At 40.3% G+C, this 17,468-nt stretch overlaps 1 protein-coding gene across 2 annotated transcripts in view; it reads right to left on the bottom strand.

The window, feature by feature from the left end:
• Positions 1-17,349, bottom strand: part of pbx1a (pre-B-cell leukemia homeobox 1a) — a 73,062-nt gene extending 55,713 nt beyond the window's left edge. The window contains exons 1-2 of one of the 2 annotated variants that reach the window (XM_057334522.1): positions 16,772-17,349; positions 15,843-15,916 (exon numbers count right to left, since the gene is read on the bottom strand). In XM_057334522.1, coding sequence (XP_057190505.1) covers positions 15,843-15,916; positions 16,772-16,956 — 259 coding nt within the window. In that variant the 5' untranslated portion in view covers positions 16,957-17,349. The remainder of the gene's footprint in view (positions 1-15,842; positions 15,917-16,771) is intronic. The other variant, XM_057334521.1, reaches the window with a different exon arrangement.
• Between the last annotated feature and the right edge of the window lie 119 nt (positions 17,350-17,468).

Here is a 17,468-nt window from a genome sequence, read left to right as displayed (position 1 = left end):
GATCAATAATATCAGCACTCTGGCTCTACCTTATACATACACAAAAACGACTGAAAGAGAGAGAGACGATCCATTCACACACAGACACACAGATAAGACTTAAGAACTGGATGGCTGTTTGGTGAAAGAAATGCTGGGATGGAGAATTTTTTAATTTAAAATTGCTACTAAAAGACCATGCGAGTTGATAGTGTGTCGTTCTCACTGCAGGCACAAACAATCCTGCGTAATGTCGAGGCTATCGAGAAAGAGTCTGGCAGCTTGCGACAGTGACACACACACACACTGCTGAAGTGAACTGATGTGGGGGTGGGGTGCTCTTATCTGCAGCGGTGAGATCAGACAATGAAAGAGCAAATGAGCAGTCAGCACTGATGCTGTCCACCAGGAAGACAGAAAGGAAGACAGACAGATATATACAAGGTTTGCGAGCAGCGTCCAAAATGAATACTTGTCAAAAAAGGTCATTTAAATGAGGCGAGTAAAGTAAATGGGCAGCTGGGAACTTTTTAGGAATTGCAACATAGAACGGATGAAACCACAGTGAATCAGAATGATTTCCTGACCCTTATGCTGTGTTCACACCAAATGCGAATTGAACTATTTGTGAGAGTAAATTACATAAGTCAATGCAGAGACGTGAATAGATGCAAGCTCGCACCTGGCGAGGCAATGACACGCATTGGGTGGCACGATTGACGCTTGTCTTCGCCGCAAGTTGAACATTTTCAACCAGAGCCAGAAATTCAGAGCTCATTGACACCTACTGTTTGACACGTCCGGACGCGTGAAGACACTCCCTGCCGGCTGCCGCGCAATGTTTTTGCGTGAATATAACGAACTAATCCCTTGACTAATAAAGAGCAAGAATGTGATGTTTCGCTTTTGCTGTGAACACAGCATTAATGTTTTCTCAGATGACAAAAGTGACATCAAATCGATGTGATACAAAAACAACCGACTGAAAAAGCTCACTAATGTCATAGATTGCTAATGAAGGAGGGATGAGGTTTTTTGTGTCTGCCTTATGTCAGCAAAACAAAAATACGATGAGCAGAAGTCCCTATTTTTATAGATCACTTGACGTAAACAACACTGACCCAATGCTGGTCAAGAACTTCCCGTTTCGTTTTTTTAACACTACACAAACGTTAAATACAACACACAGAACATTTACAACTGAATCAAAATGTTAATCGAATATCTTTAAGATATATATATATGTGTTTAAAAATATATCTGAGATTAAAAATAAACTAAAAACTGAAACCTGAAGTGCTTCTGGACCAGTGCAAAATGGTCTACATTGCATTTTGGTAAGAGGTGGCCTTTGATCACGAAACTGTATATGATGTTGTGAATGATAAAATTACCTGCACAAATTTGTAAAGGCAAAACAACTACATAATTTATTTTATAAAATATGTTTTATGGCCAATAAAAATATTGAAATATTTATAAAAAATGATTTAGAGTTTGTAAATGTATGTTTTGCAGCATGTATGTTTGTGGTATGTATGCACCACACTACCACCCTCCCCACATACCATCCTCTTCAGCCCCACGGTTCAGTCACAAATGGGAACAATGAGCGTGGAGGGATTTTCAGCAGGCCTCTGGTAATAACAGACCTCATTATGTCCTCATTATGCCGCCATGCCAATGTTATGATGATGTTTCAAAAATGTTATGAACCGGCACTCCTATAAAACTCCCTCAGTAGGCCTGTGCTTCAGGTTACACTCCCATCTGGATACGGGAGGAGACGCGTTGTCCGAAAGCCCGCCACATGCGTGACGAAGCATCACCTGGCCACCCGGTGTCGAATTCAACCTGGTGTCGTAGAAACAGGGCGGTGCTGATGCCTGTGGGTGGGGCTATGCTATGCAAATGAGGATGCTGGAGCTGTATCAAGCAGGCCCGGAGGCTGTGATCATTTTCTCCCACCATGCCAGCTCGGCTCCCTGATCGCTCATACAGCACCACAGCCTAATGGCAGCCCATTAACATAATTGCCAACACAACTAGTGTTCCGTGTCTGAGAGTCATTCCCTATCCTTCAGGACGAAAATACGGAGCAAGGGAGAGAGACGGGGAGGGGAAAAATACAGAAAGGAGGAATGAAAGGACGGAGGGAATGTGAGTCATACTGCAAACCATGTAATGCTATTATCATATTGAAATTATCTACAGAGGTGAGTTAGGAGCATCAGAAAGGATGCGTTTGGATGAGGTGGACATGATGAGAGAAGAGAGAAAGGAAAAGAAAATGATTTCAGAGGAAAGAAGTGGAAAAAGAAAGATCTTAAGGAGCAGAAAAGAGAGAAAGGAAGCTTATTGGTGGGAGGTGGGAGGCCGGTGTTCAGTCAGGCGGATGCCAGGCGCATGCTGGAGCAAACCAACCTGCCAGGCAAAATGAAATTCCCATTATTTTTAATTAATCCCTAATTAAAATATATTACTCCACAGATTCCGCAAATCTCTCTTAATATGCAAATGCAGCCCACTGAAAGATATTTACATATCATTAATTAAAGTAGTGCATTCTTTCAGTCTAACGAGCTGTGGTCCAAGTCTGCCAAAGAAAACCCCAGCCTACACAACAGAGAAACCAGAGAGAGAGAGAGAGAGAGAGAGAGAGAGAGAGAGAGAGAGAGAGAGAGAGAGAGAGAGAGAGAGAGCAACAGTGTTCTGGACAACAGGAGAATGGCAATATGGCTGCCATCTCACGAGCAAATAATGGCTACACATTTAGTGGTGTCCAAAAATTTTTCTTAATACAACACTTTTCATTATAAAATTGTTATTTTCATAACAATTTTACTGAAATGTCAAATTAAAAACAGGGTTTTAAAAACATTTTTCCTGAATTCTTAGAGGCCATCCACACAGTCAGCTGTATATGTAAAATTTTTGTATCGCATCGGCATTTCGTACAGACGGATTCCGGCGTTTTGGGAGCCTGAAACCGCTATTTTTGAAACCGGGTCCCAGAGTGGATAAATCTGAAAATGACACCCTTGCGCTTTCGTATGTAGCCTACACCTAATCCGTATATTTTCTGAAACGAAGATGTCATCACCCCAGCGTGCAAGATTTTTGCGCATGCTCAAAGTTGGCTTCTCTGTTTTTAGTGTATCTCTGTGGCAGAATTACAGCGCCACATACTGATTTGCCATGTATACTAGCGTTTTGAGTCGGTTTCAGTGGTTTAGTGTGTACGCAGATATTTCTTGAGACGACGCCATGTTTACTGAATTAAAAGGAAAAAAATGGGATAGGGAAAACTCTGGCTTCGTGTGGACTTTGCATGTGGTTTGTTACAATGGGCAGTCTGTTACTTATTTTACATCTTAACATTCTTTTGTTTAAATTAGCTTAAGAGTGATAATTCCCCCCAAAATAAAAATTCTATCATCATTTACTGGCCCTCTTGTCACTTTAAACCTGTATGACTTTCTTTCTTCTGCAGAACACAAAAGAATATATTTTGAAGAATGTTGGTAACTGAACAACGGCGGTACCCATTCACTTTAATTGTAGACAATAAAAGACCAATGCAAGTGAATGGGTACTGCCATTGTTCGGTTACCAACATTCTCCAAAATATCTTTTTTCGTGTTCTGCAGAAGAAAGAGAGCCTCATTATCTTTTGCACTAAAAGAGATTTGCATATTATACACCTGTAAAAATGATTGTACCAACCTTTCATATGACATGAAACGGTTGGACCCTCGGTTTATGTTCGGCAGATATGCTGCCAAATTTGACTCACACACTGTAAGTTTCATTTGAGAGGGGGTACAATAAATGGAGGCGACTGGGCAGAATTCATTAAGTTGATAACCGCGGGCTCCATTACACAACTCCACAGCACTGTAATGACTTCTGAGGGTTGGGGGAATGAAAAACACAGCAAAAAGAGTAACATGTATACAGAAAATAAAGTGATAATGACAGAAAGAGAGAGGACATCTGAGAGAAATAGGGGTGGTTAGTGGGGTTTCCACCAGCCAATAAGCTTCATTAATGCTAACCGTGTCCAAATTGCAATAAAACAAAGCGTGGTTACTAAAAAGACAGAACGGATGCTAGGTTCTACAAACAAAAAAGCTTTAATAAGTGCTTTAGTTCACAGGCGTAACCTCTGCCCACCAGACGGTCATTTGACACCAACGGTTTAAGTGGCTAATTGATAAAACAGACATACTGTGCAGGGGAAGCGCTAGCGTACACTCCAGAAAAAATGATCATGACACCTACAAGACAGATTTATAGAACACTGTGTCTGTGCTGCCGTTGACTTATTACAACGCTTGTGAACGTACTGTTCAGCATGAGATATAATGTACGACATTGGTGCCTGTACTTCCTGTACTGTTTCAATACATCTCTACAGTTTCACATGACTGTATTACTGAAACAGCTACGGATGAAATGTTAACGTTACGTTTTTATTGTGTTATGGGGTTAAGCTCGATTCTTAAACACTGTCAGCTCCATAAACTGCTAACATGGAGCTGTGTTACAAGAAACAGATTTAATTCCAGCTTTAATATCCTGCCAGTTTAAAATGTCATTTTCTTTTAGTTGCACAGTACACTAATTCTTTAACCGACTAGCAAGTGTGTAGAAAACTTTCCTCTTATAAGTTCTCATAAAAAGTGAAAGAAATGTGTCTGTCAAAATAGTGAGATGCTGGTATTCGAAGGCTTTGAATGATCACCGATCTATCGTGTGGTCCTTCCTAATGATAATCATGATTCTTAATGGCAGGCCATTCATTTCATAAATCCTATCGGGCTTGATTGCTGAAGAAGTTTAAAATCCATCCTTCATTAATGTTAATGGGCTTTTTTAGTGGAGGCCAGTTGTGGTTAGGTCTACATGGCAGATTTCCCAGGCTTGTTACATTGATTCCCTGCACACCGAACCCTGATTGGCATAAAGACCCATCAATCTCGGACAGGATCCACCCCGTTGGCTTATTTCAAACCTCCTTGGGCAATACAGCGAGTGGACGGCTGACAACTCATGAACTGCAGGGGCTAACACTGTTCAGGATTCAATTTTTTGTATGACTGGTTATTGAAATCCCACAATGGATCAAAATAGCTGCTATAAACCTATGAAAGAAATCTTGGTGACATATCAGAAGAGACTTAAATGAGAAACAGCAGAAATCTACACCCCTTTACAAACTGAACAGTAATTATAAAGGACAAAGGAGCAGCTTTTTAAGGGTCAAAGTGAAAATCCATTACAGCACAGATTTCAACATCCAACTTGATTCTTGATCTTAAGAAGGTTTTATAGATTTTATGTAGGTTTTTAAATCGACTGCAGCATTTCGATTTTCATTTAGGTAGTTGACTAATTTACCATACATGTGTCCTATGATGTGTAAAAATGTTGTAAAACAAACCGTTAGTAATATTATTTTGTTTTATTAATATTTATATTTACAATATAAAATAGTTTAAGAGAGATTTATCTTTATAGTTATGTTTTCAAAATTTTTACTATCATACCACAAGACACATTTACGGGTTATATTTGTCAACTACTTACATTTATACATTTGATGAACATTATTTCCCAAAGTCTCTTACAGTGCATTTAAAATGATTCACTTGCATTAGTTTTGTGTCCATACAATAGAAGTGAATGGGGGCCAGTGCTGTTCGGTTACCAACTATATTCAAAATATCTTTTGTGTTCAGCGGAAGAAAGAAAGTCATAAAGGTTTAAAATGACAAGTGGGTGAGTAAATGATGACAGAATTTTCTTTTTTGGGTGAACTATCACTTTAAGGTTTACATTACCCATATGTTCCATGGGAATCAAACCCACTATGCTGGTGCTTTAACATGCTCTACCAGTTGATATATGGCATACACTTACCACAATGAACATAATATTAAAAAGCATCCCATAAAAATATATGAGCAGCAACGGACATTTACAATAAAGGCGCTTGCTGAGATATACCTGAACTCTGCAATATTTCAACATTTACTCCTAATAAAAATATTCACATCGTGGAGATTGTTTCACAGATAACTGATTTAATTTGTTTTTCATTACTCCCTTTAACAAACTACAAGTAAACAAAGAAGCAAGGTGTGTCAGATTAATGTCCGATTTGCAATAAAAACAATGTTCTTACACTTTATTTTCTGCATTAATGTCTTTCTAGTGGTCCTGTGACCGTGGCATTCTGGGACATTAAGCATTATAATTAGAACAACTCCTCACTCTCCAATTAACCTACACAGCTATATTTCACAAACAGCTAATAACATTCACACCCGTTACAACCTGCTAACGTAAATTCATTACCTGAAGTAGCAGCATTGGACTAAAAGTACTGTTAAAAATGTACTTGTATCTGTTATCAGGACATACTGGTTCATTTAATACACACATAAATAAATCTGGCAGTACACCCACAGTGTGTGTGGCATCTCGCCTCATATTTTATGCTGACACATTTAAATATAAAGAAGAATGTGGCAGGGAAAGAAAAAAAGATGGTATTAATATTTTATAAGGCGCCATGTTTCCACCATTCCATTGAGAGTAATGGGTGCGCAAGTGCGTGTATGCGGTTAGGGTACGTGGTATCAGGTGGGTGGAGGGGGGGAACTTTAGTTTAGACACACTAAATTTGGACAGTAAGGAGTATCGCCCTGTCAGCGCGGAACACCGCACATTTGAAACGGCCCATTTAACGCCAGCACGCGCCTATCCACTGCGCTCATTTGCATACTTCAGTGCGGCTCTGATGGATGAAGATGGATGAGAGAAAATCAACCTCGCTGAAACAACTGTTATATCAAGGTTAAACTATCCACAAAGCTCTTAACCTGTGCAGCTTTATCTCCCCGCTGCCTCTGCCGATATCAATTCATCAATAGCACCTTATCGAGGAGGATTTCCGAAAGACACGTGCTATGAGGTCTGGTAATAGAAAATCAAATGAAAGCAGGTGTATGCAGATATACGGAGGCGTCTGGTTGCGATGCTGTCGGGGGATAAGAGTGGAGAATACTGAAACGCAGCAACAGGAGCTGCCGGGCTTTTGTGGGTTGTGGGTCTGATGCACACCTATGTAAAGATTTATGAATTAGACAAGCATGGGAAAAACTTAAAGCTACACTGTTTTAATTTTGGATCGTAATATTTATAATAAAAAGTGCTTTTTAGCATTTTTACTATGGTGTCATAATTCATTTTGAGAATTGTCAATTTTCACAGGTTAACCTACGTACATTTGCAATTGTGACAACCACATTAGCACAAACTAGGCCATGGCACCAACAGTGTATGTAGGTGTCCAAACAGACAGTAAAATAATAAAATATACTTTGTATATTTTAAAAAGTTTAAATTATGTTTCTGAAACTGTCCTACAGTATTTCACCCTGTGTGTCAAATTTTTTTAAATTAGATGTGCATTGGAGCGCCCGGAACCTCAGCCTTCAATAAGACAGCCAGAATGGTGAAGTACACAATGTCACCAGCTGGTGTGACGACATGAACCTCTCGACAAGAGCCGTCCAGTCGATAAGGACTCGATGGTGGAGGTTTAGCTTCAGGTCGAGGTAAACTCTACTGCACATGCCTTGACATCTCACTGTTCCTCTTTCTGGCAGGAGGCTTGAAATGTAATATATCACTGGAACAGCCTTCTTCCTCCCCAGCTCCCCAAATGCACACACACACCTGCCACCCATGTTCCGCCTGTGCTCTTAGCAACGGAAGACCTAGTCAAGAACTGCTAAAAGTGGTTATGTAGGACAGCAGAGCACAATGCTGATTATGCACAAGGCAAAAAAGGAAAATGACAGTCATTAATAGGATTCCAGGAGTTAACTGCCCATAACTAACACTGCCGAAGGCGAGCTGGAAGACAGGCGGAATAGGAAGTGTGTGTGTGTGAGGGGTATACATGAGAGGCTAGCACACACTGTACAAACGGTTCTTAGTTTAGAAACGAACTACAATAGCAAACACGTAATTAGCCAAAAGATGCCAGACCTGCGTCCTCAAGGTCAACCGCTATTGAATATTTAGCGCTCAGCGTGGAGGAAATGATTACCACCCACCTAATTACAGAAGATGACTGTATATTGCAATTCCATCAAAAATCCACCGTATCGACCTAGAGTAAATTCCTTCCTTATCTAACATGTTTTTGCAAGGGGAAGCCCACTAAGCTATCGCAAGACCTTGAATTCCTTGCCACATGAGGGGTTTCTGCGTTTCCCCTCGATTAAGCTTCCGTCAGTGTTGAGGGCAGAGTGTGTCACGGTTCTTCAGTATGTGTGTGTGTGGTGTTGCCAGCCAGGCGGCCATGGCGAGCACTGACCCCTGCTAAAGCTCCTGCTCCTCACCCCGCTGTGCTAAAAGCTACCTACGCGTCCGTCGGCCACCATGTTGGGAAGTGATCCAAATCCACCTCTTCGCACTCCCCCTGCATGCTCTGCTCCTCCGCAGCCAGGCATGCATTCGGTCGTGTTTGATCGCGCATGTGCATCTGCTGCGATAACGCAGGGCTGAAAAACTGAAGTGTGTAATTTTGTCAGTGTTCAAAAACTTTCTTCTATATTACCAGAACAACACTCAATATATGGTGTTAACTCAATATTGCTAAGACATAGCAAAATGTTTGAAATTATTATTTAATGATTCGATAGAGAGAGATAGAGATAGAGATAGAGATAGAGATAGAGATAGAGAGATAGAGAGAGATAGATAGATAGATAGATAGATAGATAGATAGATAGATAGATAGATAGATAGATAGATAGATAGATAGATAGATAGATAGATAGATAGATAGATAGATAGATAGATAGATAGATAGATAGATAGATAGATAGATAGATAGATAGATAGATAGATCACGATCTATCACGAAAGTCACAAAATATGGAGATGCGAGGTTTCAGATGGCCAGCACTGTATATTATATATATAAATTATATATATATATACTGTATATATATCATTTATCTCATACTTTCATTATTTACTTAATTTTTTAAATTATATTATATATTTATATATCGCAAGACCTAGAATTCCTTGCCATATATATATATCAAATATTATATATTCAATTATTAATAGCACAGAAATACACACTTCATCTTTGGCTAAAAATGATGTTTGAAAGTGGGTAAAGCATAGAAAATAAATAAAATTTTAAAAAAGAAACAGAAAGTCTCAGTCACTGTTCTTCATTTGCCCACAAACTTCGAATCTTATACGCCGACACCTAAAACCACTATAATGCTATAAAGTTTTGCCAATCATATGCAGACACCACACGACGAGCGTGCTGGCTTAATTCATCATTCCTCTCCCTCAATCTCACAGAGAGAAAATATGTGTACTAGTGTATGTGTTCACCAAGGGGGTTACGCAGGCTCATAGCCAGCCCTTTTGTTTCTCACGGCAGCGCCAGGTTCATTAGCATAAATTAGAATATTTCACGGCAAGAGAGCGACTCATAGCTATGAGTTACCTTCACATAACGACACACGTCCTCCCGTATCCCCCCGACACCATCTCCCTCGCCCACTGTAACATCTAACCCCCGCTGATTAAAGAGAGTGGAGGGGATCTTTAGCACAGCCACACCATGCCAATAGCATTACATTAATCTGCATTAGAAGCATTCATTACATGTGAAAGCGCTCAAGCAACATGCCTCTTCCCCAGTAGACTCTCTATATCACATCATTTGGAGTAAGTATATGGAATGAATATGAAAATGCTCTTCCCTGTTGAGAAGTACCCTCGAGTACTAAAACACGGCTGAGGCAACACTTAAATTGTTTGGTGAAACCTAGCAAAGGTAGAAGATATCAGTGTCATTTTATTAGTCTAATACCTACGATATGTGAAATAAAAAACACTGAAATGTCATTTTTGGGGATTTGAAAAAGCTAAAGAGCATGTGTTAGGTCACATACTGTAGCTGCGGTGTGGGTCCCCAGTTCTTTGCCATTTTCCTGAACACAACGGCGAATAAATGTTGATCAGTGTGATTCCGTCCAATGAGCACGTGTCGACTGACAGTGTTCCTAAACTGCAGCGAAAGCCGGCCATTAATCTTGGTCTGGTTTAAGTAGCATATATTAATTTGTGTCATTTTTACTAAGTCGAGTCGGGAAGGGGCGCTCGCCAGTCCGTGTTTGACTGCTCACAGCAGCGGGGGAAAGTGGGTGGGGGGGATGATGGCTAGGGGGAATATGAAGGGGGGTCTTTTATGTATTGCGCGCGGCTGCCACTGCTGTCGATGAAATCAAACAGCGGGACGCGGGAGAACGGCAATTCGAGGCCTTTGAATTAAACTAAATGAACTCCCGGGGTGTTGGTATGGCAACCATAGCTGGAAACGGCCCCGCCTTTTACACTTAAGGCACGTAAGGAAATGAATGAATTGAAATGTGTTTGTAACAATGAGGATTTTTACTGGGTGGAAATGGCAGATAGAGCTCTAATGCTGTTATATGGATCACAGCCATTGACTGCACCGCTGAGGGGCTGAGACTGACTCCACAGAGACAATAACAGCATCTGCAGAGCCTTTTACTGTAATTCAGTTTTTTACATTGGGCTACAAACTGCACCGCAGACTAATATCAGACCGAAAAAGCTCCATCACATCTGCAAGCAAATTTCCTCTCCAAAGCAATTTTTAATCCAATAAGTGAGTAGATGTTTTCACTGTAATGGCTCCGAATATGATATCTGTCAAACAACTATGAACAAAGCTCAGTTTGCAGAATGGCTGGTACTGATGCGGCAGATATCAGGCTGTGGTGCCTTTATGCGCTTTAGATGCATTGAAATCTTTCTAAAAGGAAATGACCGTTTCTATCACTGTCCCTTGTCATAAAACAAACAATGACAAACAATCAATTTCACTAGAATATGATGTGACATCTGCTTTACTTCATGTGAAAACTTTTTCAAACAGCCTTTTGATCATTGTTTTATAATGGCTTTACATGCAGCTTGAGATTTTAAGCTTAAAAAAATCTTGAAAAATTGCACAAAAAATGCACAAATTCTGTGCTTTGTATTAAGCCCCTTACACAAACTGTAAAAAAGCTGACAAAAAAGTAAAACTATGCTTACCACAAAATCCAGAAATAATGTTTAGTTTTCCACAAACTCGAATCCTCCGAATGATTAATTACATGTGTTGTGATGCCCTTCACACAGGCACAACAACAAACATACAGGGAGTGTTTTGGTCCTAAAGCAACGTGCATCTATATTAAACATCATGTTGGTCAGCTGCCCAAAGCGTCTTTCTTCGTCTGCTTTTTTCAATCTAACTAAACACAGTATGGCCACCGTAACCTTTGCCACATCAATAACAACTCCATAAAATTAGGGTTTCGCATCTTTCATTGACCGAAGAGGAAAACGCCTCCGACACAAAAACTGCTCCTTCGCTATTCACACGGGCAACCTGTTATCAGAGCTAATTAGAGACTCCCACCTCCGTTATACATTTCTGTAATTAGGCTCTTAAAACATGATTAACATGTCTCAATTACGCCAGTCATCATTTGCATAATTTATAAGGAGCTCTAATTGCGAGTGAGTTTAGACTTGAAGCCGGGTAATAACAGAAACACACAGGAAACATTATGCTGCTACTGAGGCATGTCCGTTCCAACGGCCCCAAGTATGATTAGCAATCACGTTCCAAATAAAACAGGAGGAGAGACTCCCCTCATGTAGCCGTAGCAAACGCAATTTCTCCGCAATCCACCACGACAGTCGTTAGATATCCTGCCAGCTTACAAATCATGCAGCACGCAAACAACGGATGATTTAATAAATGAAGCCCAAACTTTATTAAGCGCAACGTTGCAAACGCTACAATAACGCTGACAAAAAAAGAAAGGTGAGAGAATGTTGTACAAAAAACGTTTGAATATTACAGCACTCCAAAAATAAACCTAGTATAAAATACACTCTAACAAAACAAACAAGAGTTTTTCTATTGTTTAATATATGAAAGAAAGACATGTAACAATTCTGCAGCTGAAGCTTGTTAGACGTAATTAATCACAAGGATGAAATACATATGAGGCTGTATCACTCATTTGGATGTGTGCACGTGCCAGGTTAGATGATAGCGGCGTATCAAAGAGCTCCCCACTTACCAAAATGTATAATTTGCTGAACGCTACCATAAATTAACTTCTTACTCATTTGCTTAGCACTGTAACTCCAAAACGCAGGAAACAAATCCACTCTGTTTGGCATTTAACACCGACTAATGATTTAACATACAGCGAGTTCATGCCAAGGTTAAATTTAGCTTTAAAATTACGTTTTTTTTTTTAGCTCTCTTTACTAGAGGGCAAATGTACATCCATGTGAAACAGGCCTGATGAAGGTCCCAAGGGTAAAGCGGAGCACAGGTCTGCAACATGATACCCACAAACCTCAAACTTTCCATACACGTCCATCTATAAGTGCCAGTTCACTGAACACACACACACACACACGCACACACACTCAGAGGACTCAGATTTCCAAGAACACACACTACACATAAATACACAAAAACTTTAAATAATCTGAAACACTTCTTGTTTGAAAGCCCCCACCCCAGCATTGCATCCTGTTCTGTGAGCTGCCGTACAGCGCCATGCTTGTTTATACTCGCATGCCGGCTTGTGCCGTGTTAGCTCGGTCAGGGCCTGTGTAAAAATACACGATGAGGTCAGAAGTTCAGGTCTGCTCCGTCCGCTGCTGGCACACCGTACTGCCCGGCTTGTCAGCTGCTTGCCAGAGGACGGCTCATCACCACGGCGTCCTCCTGAAAGGCTGTCAACATGCTGACGCCACTAACACACAACACGTGGCCGCTACGCCGGGCAACTCGCAGTCGCGTCAATCTCTGCGAGACGGCCATAGGTTACAAAGAATTACAAGAGCGATGCCATTTCACCCACTTACAACACGTCTGGAGATAAAATATATACGCGGTGTGAAAATGTATTATTCCTGCCGATGGAAGCGTGCTATGTTCGAATAGGAATTATGAGTAGCGATTAAAAGAGTAGGCTGAGGTGACTCACTAGCTGATCCAAAAATTTCCAAAGTAAGGTGAAAGATATATATTACAAAAAGCCTAAAGACACCGTTTCATTGACACTTGTTTCCAATCGGTTAAATGACCTCCACAGTCTGTTATGAAAGCAAAGACACCACCACAGCACGCTATGCCATTTCAACAAAACAGACCTGCTACGGATTTAATAACCTTGCTTTTCTGTAATCCACCTGGGACTCTGCGGCTGCGACAACGTAAAACCGTAAAAGAGGCTGACTTTTTATTAAAAAAAGGAAAACATTTAAAAGGGCCTGATAAAAATGGTGGCAGCTCTCGTTTCGGGCGCTCTGCACTCAGCACATTTGCAGTAAATGTCACGACGGAGGTTTCAAGCCATTTTCTCCGTGGCAGTGGTGGATTTTTAGTGGTGTCTGTCTGCGTAGTCTGAAATTACACCCTCACGTTAGGACGACAAGCGAACTGAGGTAAAGCTCAACGCTAATTCTGTAGGAGAGGGAATACAAGGACCTTTCAAATCAAACTAAGGGTCAAGGGTTTATATATATTTAGTGTTTGCTAAACTATGCCGCCTACAGCAGTAAAACATCATCCAAAATCTATCATAAGTAAAAGCAACATTTCAGCAGAATCATACCTGATGCCTTGTCACTCTTTTTTCTATTTTTGTAGCTATTTTTAATTTAACATGGCACAGCCAGGGTACTATCGATAGCATAAAAAGGCAACAAAAGCAACTTTTTCTGTGAAAGTTGGGAGCTTCAATATTCAATTCCCAGGCCAGGGCTGTGAAATCTACCAAAATAGCCTACAATAACTGGCAACAGGCTGTGCCTGAATGTTTGATGCTTTAAATAAAATATATTTATAGCAAAAAATATTGCATGTGTTTGCTCTCCTATTTCACTTCGCACAAAAAAAAGTCTTTTTATTTTTCAAACGGCCTCACAAATACAGAAATTATCTAATGCTCATGTTTAATACAAACACTGATCAAATGAAAGTAAGTCTGATTTCAACACTCCGATGCTTCTAATGAACTCCTGAGAGAAAATAAAGCATGGCACAACCAAGAACCCCCACACACACGAACACTCACAACAAAAACAACACCAGGGTTGCGTTCAAGTACAAACAAAAGCTCAACATGAGGTGTAGGGGGGCATCTCGCATTGTTCACCGAGGTATGAAGAGAATAACACAAGACAAAACAAAGACATCACCACAACAAACAAACAACTAATTCACACACGGGAGAATAAGCCTTCACAACTGTAATAAATGCCTGTCAGGGTAAGGTACTTGCTATGTTTTCACCTCAGCTACTAATAGTGTGTTTGCAATGCCCTGCGCCTATCAGGGCTCCTCTATCCAGTCAAAAGCCCTGCAGGTTCCTGGTTGCCAGGAACTGTGGGAAGAGAAGCAGGAGCAAAAAGCCAGGAAGAGGTCCAAGTCACTTTGTTCTTCATCTTGGAAACGAACTCTGAATGAACCCAGGGTGACGCCAGGCAGTTCAAAAGAGCCAGGCATAACTCTTTTCCTCCTTGGAGAACCTTGCTAAACAACAGGAAGAAAAAAGAGGCAGAGCGATACTAGTGCCATGAGGCCCCTCTGATCGCTGACATGGTGGCCCTTCTAAGCCCTCTTCACACGGTCAGGATTTTACTGAAAGGATTGGACGGCTCTCACCGCAGAGTCCTTCGTAAAGCGTGGACAGAGCCAACTTCGGCTTCCAAGTAATAAAATCTTTATAAATTACACTTTGAGCTTGATTAGTAGAACGATACTGTGGTGTTTATCTTTCACTTTGTCATTTGCTATTGCTTTTCATTGTATCAAACTACCCCAAAAGCCTTTACTCTGGTACGATCGCATAATCAAAACAGCATGTTCATTTTGCCTTAATGGATAGTAGTTCTGGTGGACTTTCAAAATTGTTCTTGAAATCTAATGACTTCTGGAAGAAGTGCATTACTCAGCCTTAGCGGCATTTTTAGTACACAAAAACGTAAAGACGTATCCCAAACCAACTTTGCTTCTACATCTAGGCAGACAGCACTGCTAAAAAAATGTTTTGTAGCAACGAGTAGAGTTTATAAAAACCATGAGGCTGAATATTTAAGATGTTGGCATGAGGAAAAACTAAACAGTTAAATCGCAAGACAATGAATAAAACAGCATAATAAATGTATTTCAAACTAAAGCCACTGGTATTTTCATCATCTAAAGGCTATAAAAGTTATAAACTGAAAGTAAAATAACTAAGATAAAAGTCACATCTGTAATGCTTAGTACAGGGTTTAATTTAAACCACGATACTCTGCAATGCACAATGCTGTGTTAAGCAGTACACTAATGCACAGCTGCACAAATTATAACACTCACACATAATAACGATAGTTATCTATTTGAGGAATTTAAATGTCTAAACTACAGAATATTTGAATTGCATAAATTTTACTGTTATTATCGTAATATCAAAATTTTTCAAATGTTGACACAATGCATTCTTGACTCAAATTGTAAATTCTACTATCTAAATATCTAATAATCCACACTCTAATAAGACACACAATAAATCACTGTATTAAAAAGCGCTCTACAAAAAAATCCATATTTCAATATTCGGTTTAATGTGATAACTGGATTTGAACACAGCAGAGTATATGTACACAGTTTCACGTTTTGACTTTCACTTTTTATATATTAGACAAGAAAAACCCACCTGTTTTTTCCTTTATTTCACAAAGGACATTGAAAAGAGCCGGCTTCATTCTGTGACAATTCAGTGCATGTTTCCTAAAAATACAGACAGAAAATAAATACCAACTTGTCAAAATGCATGACCTGTCAAAACTGTCAAAATACAGACATTAGACTTAGAAAGAATATCTGCTGCTTGTGATGCAGGCATGCTATCGAGAATTTTACAAATTGTATGTAATGGAAGACATCTGACAAATGGCTATATATTGTGCAACAATTTTTGGATGCATGTGTAAAATAAAAATAAGGTCAGAACATTCAATCTGCATCATGACTTGCAAGCATAAAATGTAATTGCAAAGTGAAATGACTTTGGACTACTCTTTAGGCTTACGATGGTGTGTCTTCTTTAAAGAAAGAGGCTAAAATAAATTACTAAAATTAAATACTAATAGCAAACAACATTTCATTACAGAAGTACTTCAAGTCGCTGGGCAATTATTATTTTTAAAGCAAGCAATCTCGGTAACATTTATTTTCTTGCTTGGATCTTAGGTGCTTGCGGTCCAATAAATAAACTGGATCCACACGCAACATGTAGTAAGTCTATGTGGCACTGAATCAATGCGGTTTCTCATTTGTATCCTGCGAGATCCAAAGCAATTGGAAATCGAAAGGGTGCATCTGGGAAGTAGACAGTCAAGACTGTGCACAGAGGTGCTTCAGAGTGGCTGTAAATGCAAAATACAGTGTTGCATTTTTACACCGAAATAAAAGTTTGAAAGAAGACGTCAAATGAAAGTTTGCGATATATCGTCGCTTCGCTTCAAGCGGCGCGTAAAAATAAACGCCAGCTGACTTGTTAAATACTGTCGACGTAATTCTGCACAGTACTGTTAAATTCATCATAAAAATATATATATCACGCATAAATTCTTAAACACATACCTCGCCTGTGCTTCGTCCAGACTTTGGTCGGTTATGGTCATGATTTGTTGTAATATGTCTCCAATGTCCTGTTTTCTTCCATCGGCGTCTCCTCCTGTGCCATCCTGCATATGCTGCGCCAGGCCAGGGTGTCCGGCCATGCCCACCCCGTGAGAGGAGTGCATCAACCGGGGCTGATCATCCATCCTTGCCGTTGTTCTCTAGACTCTGGAGACTTTTTTCTCTGCTTGCCTAACGGAAGGAATATCTCAGAAAATTCCTTCAGAAACCCCTTGAACTCTCTCCGTCACTCCCCCTTTTCTTTCTTGATTTCTGGAGCTCGCTTACAACATGGAGAGGGAGAGGGGAGAAAAGGCAAAGCTCCCTCTCACAGCTGGTTTGGGTGAAATCTGATCTGGAGAGCTGCTTTAGGATCAAGCCACTCCTGCCATCAAAGCAAAGACAACAGAAAGCAACTTTGTATATGGGCTGCTCTAATCCCGCGTAATCTGCGACTCTGGTGCGTAACTCCTTGTTTCCTTTGACAGCTTTGCGACTGAAACAGACTTGAGACGCGCTTTGAAGGCGTTAAACGTGGGGAGAGAAGTGCTTTTGTTTCGCACAGGTCTGCTGGTAACACTGACACATAACAAGAGACGCCGCCCACCAACACTGACACATACCGCGCACCACGCCCACCGACGCTGAAACAAACGGA

Source organism: Triplophysa rosa, linkage group LG5, assembly GCF_024868665.1.
Source record: "Triplophysa rosa linkage group LG5, Trosa_1v2, whole genome shotgun sequence".
Taxonomy (NCBI): Eukaryota; Metazoa; Chordata; class Actinopteri; order Cypriniformes; family Nemacheilidae; genus Triplophysa; species Triplophysa rosa.
Note: the sequence above shows the minus strand (reverse complement) of the source record. Positions and strands in the feature narration are given on the sequence as shown.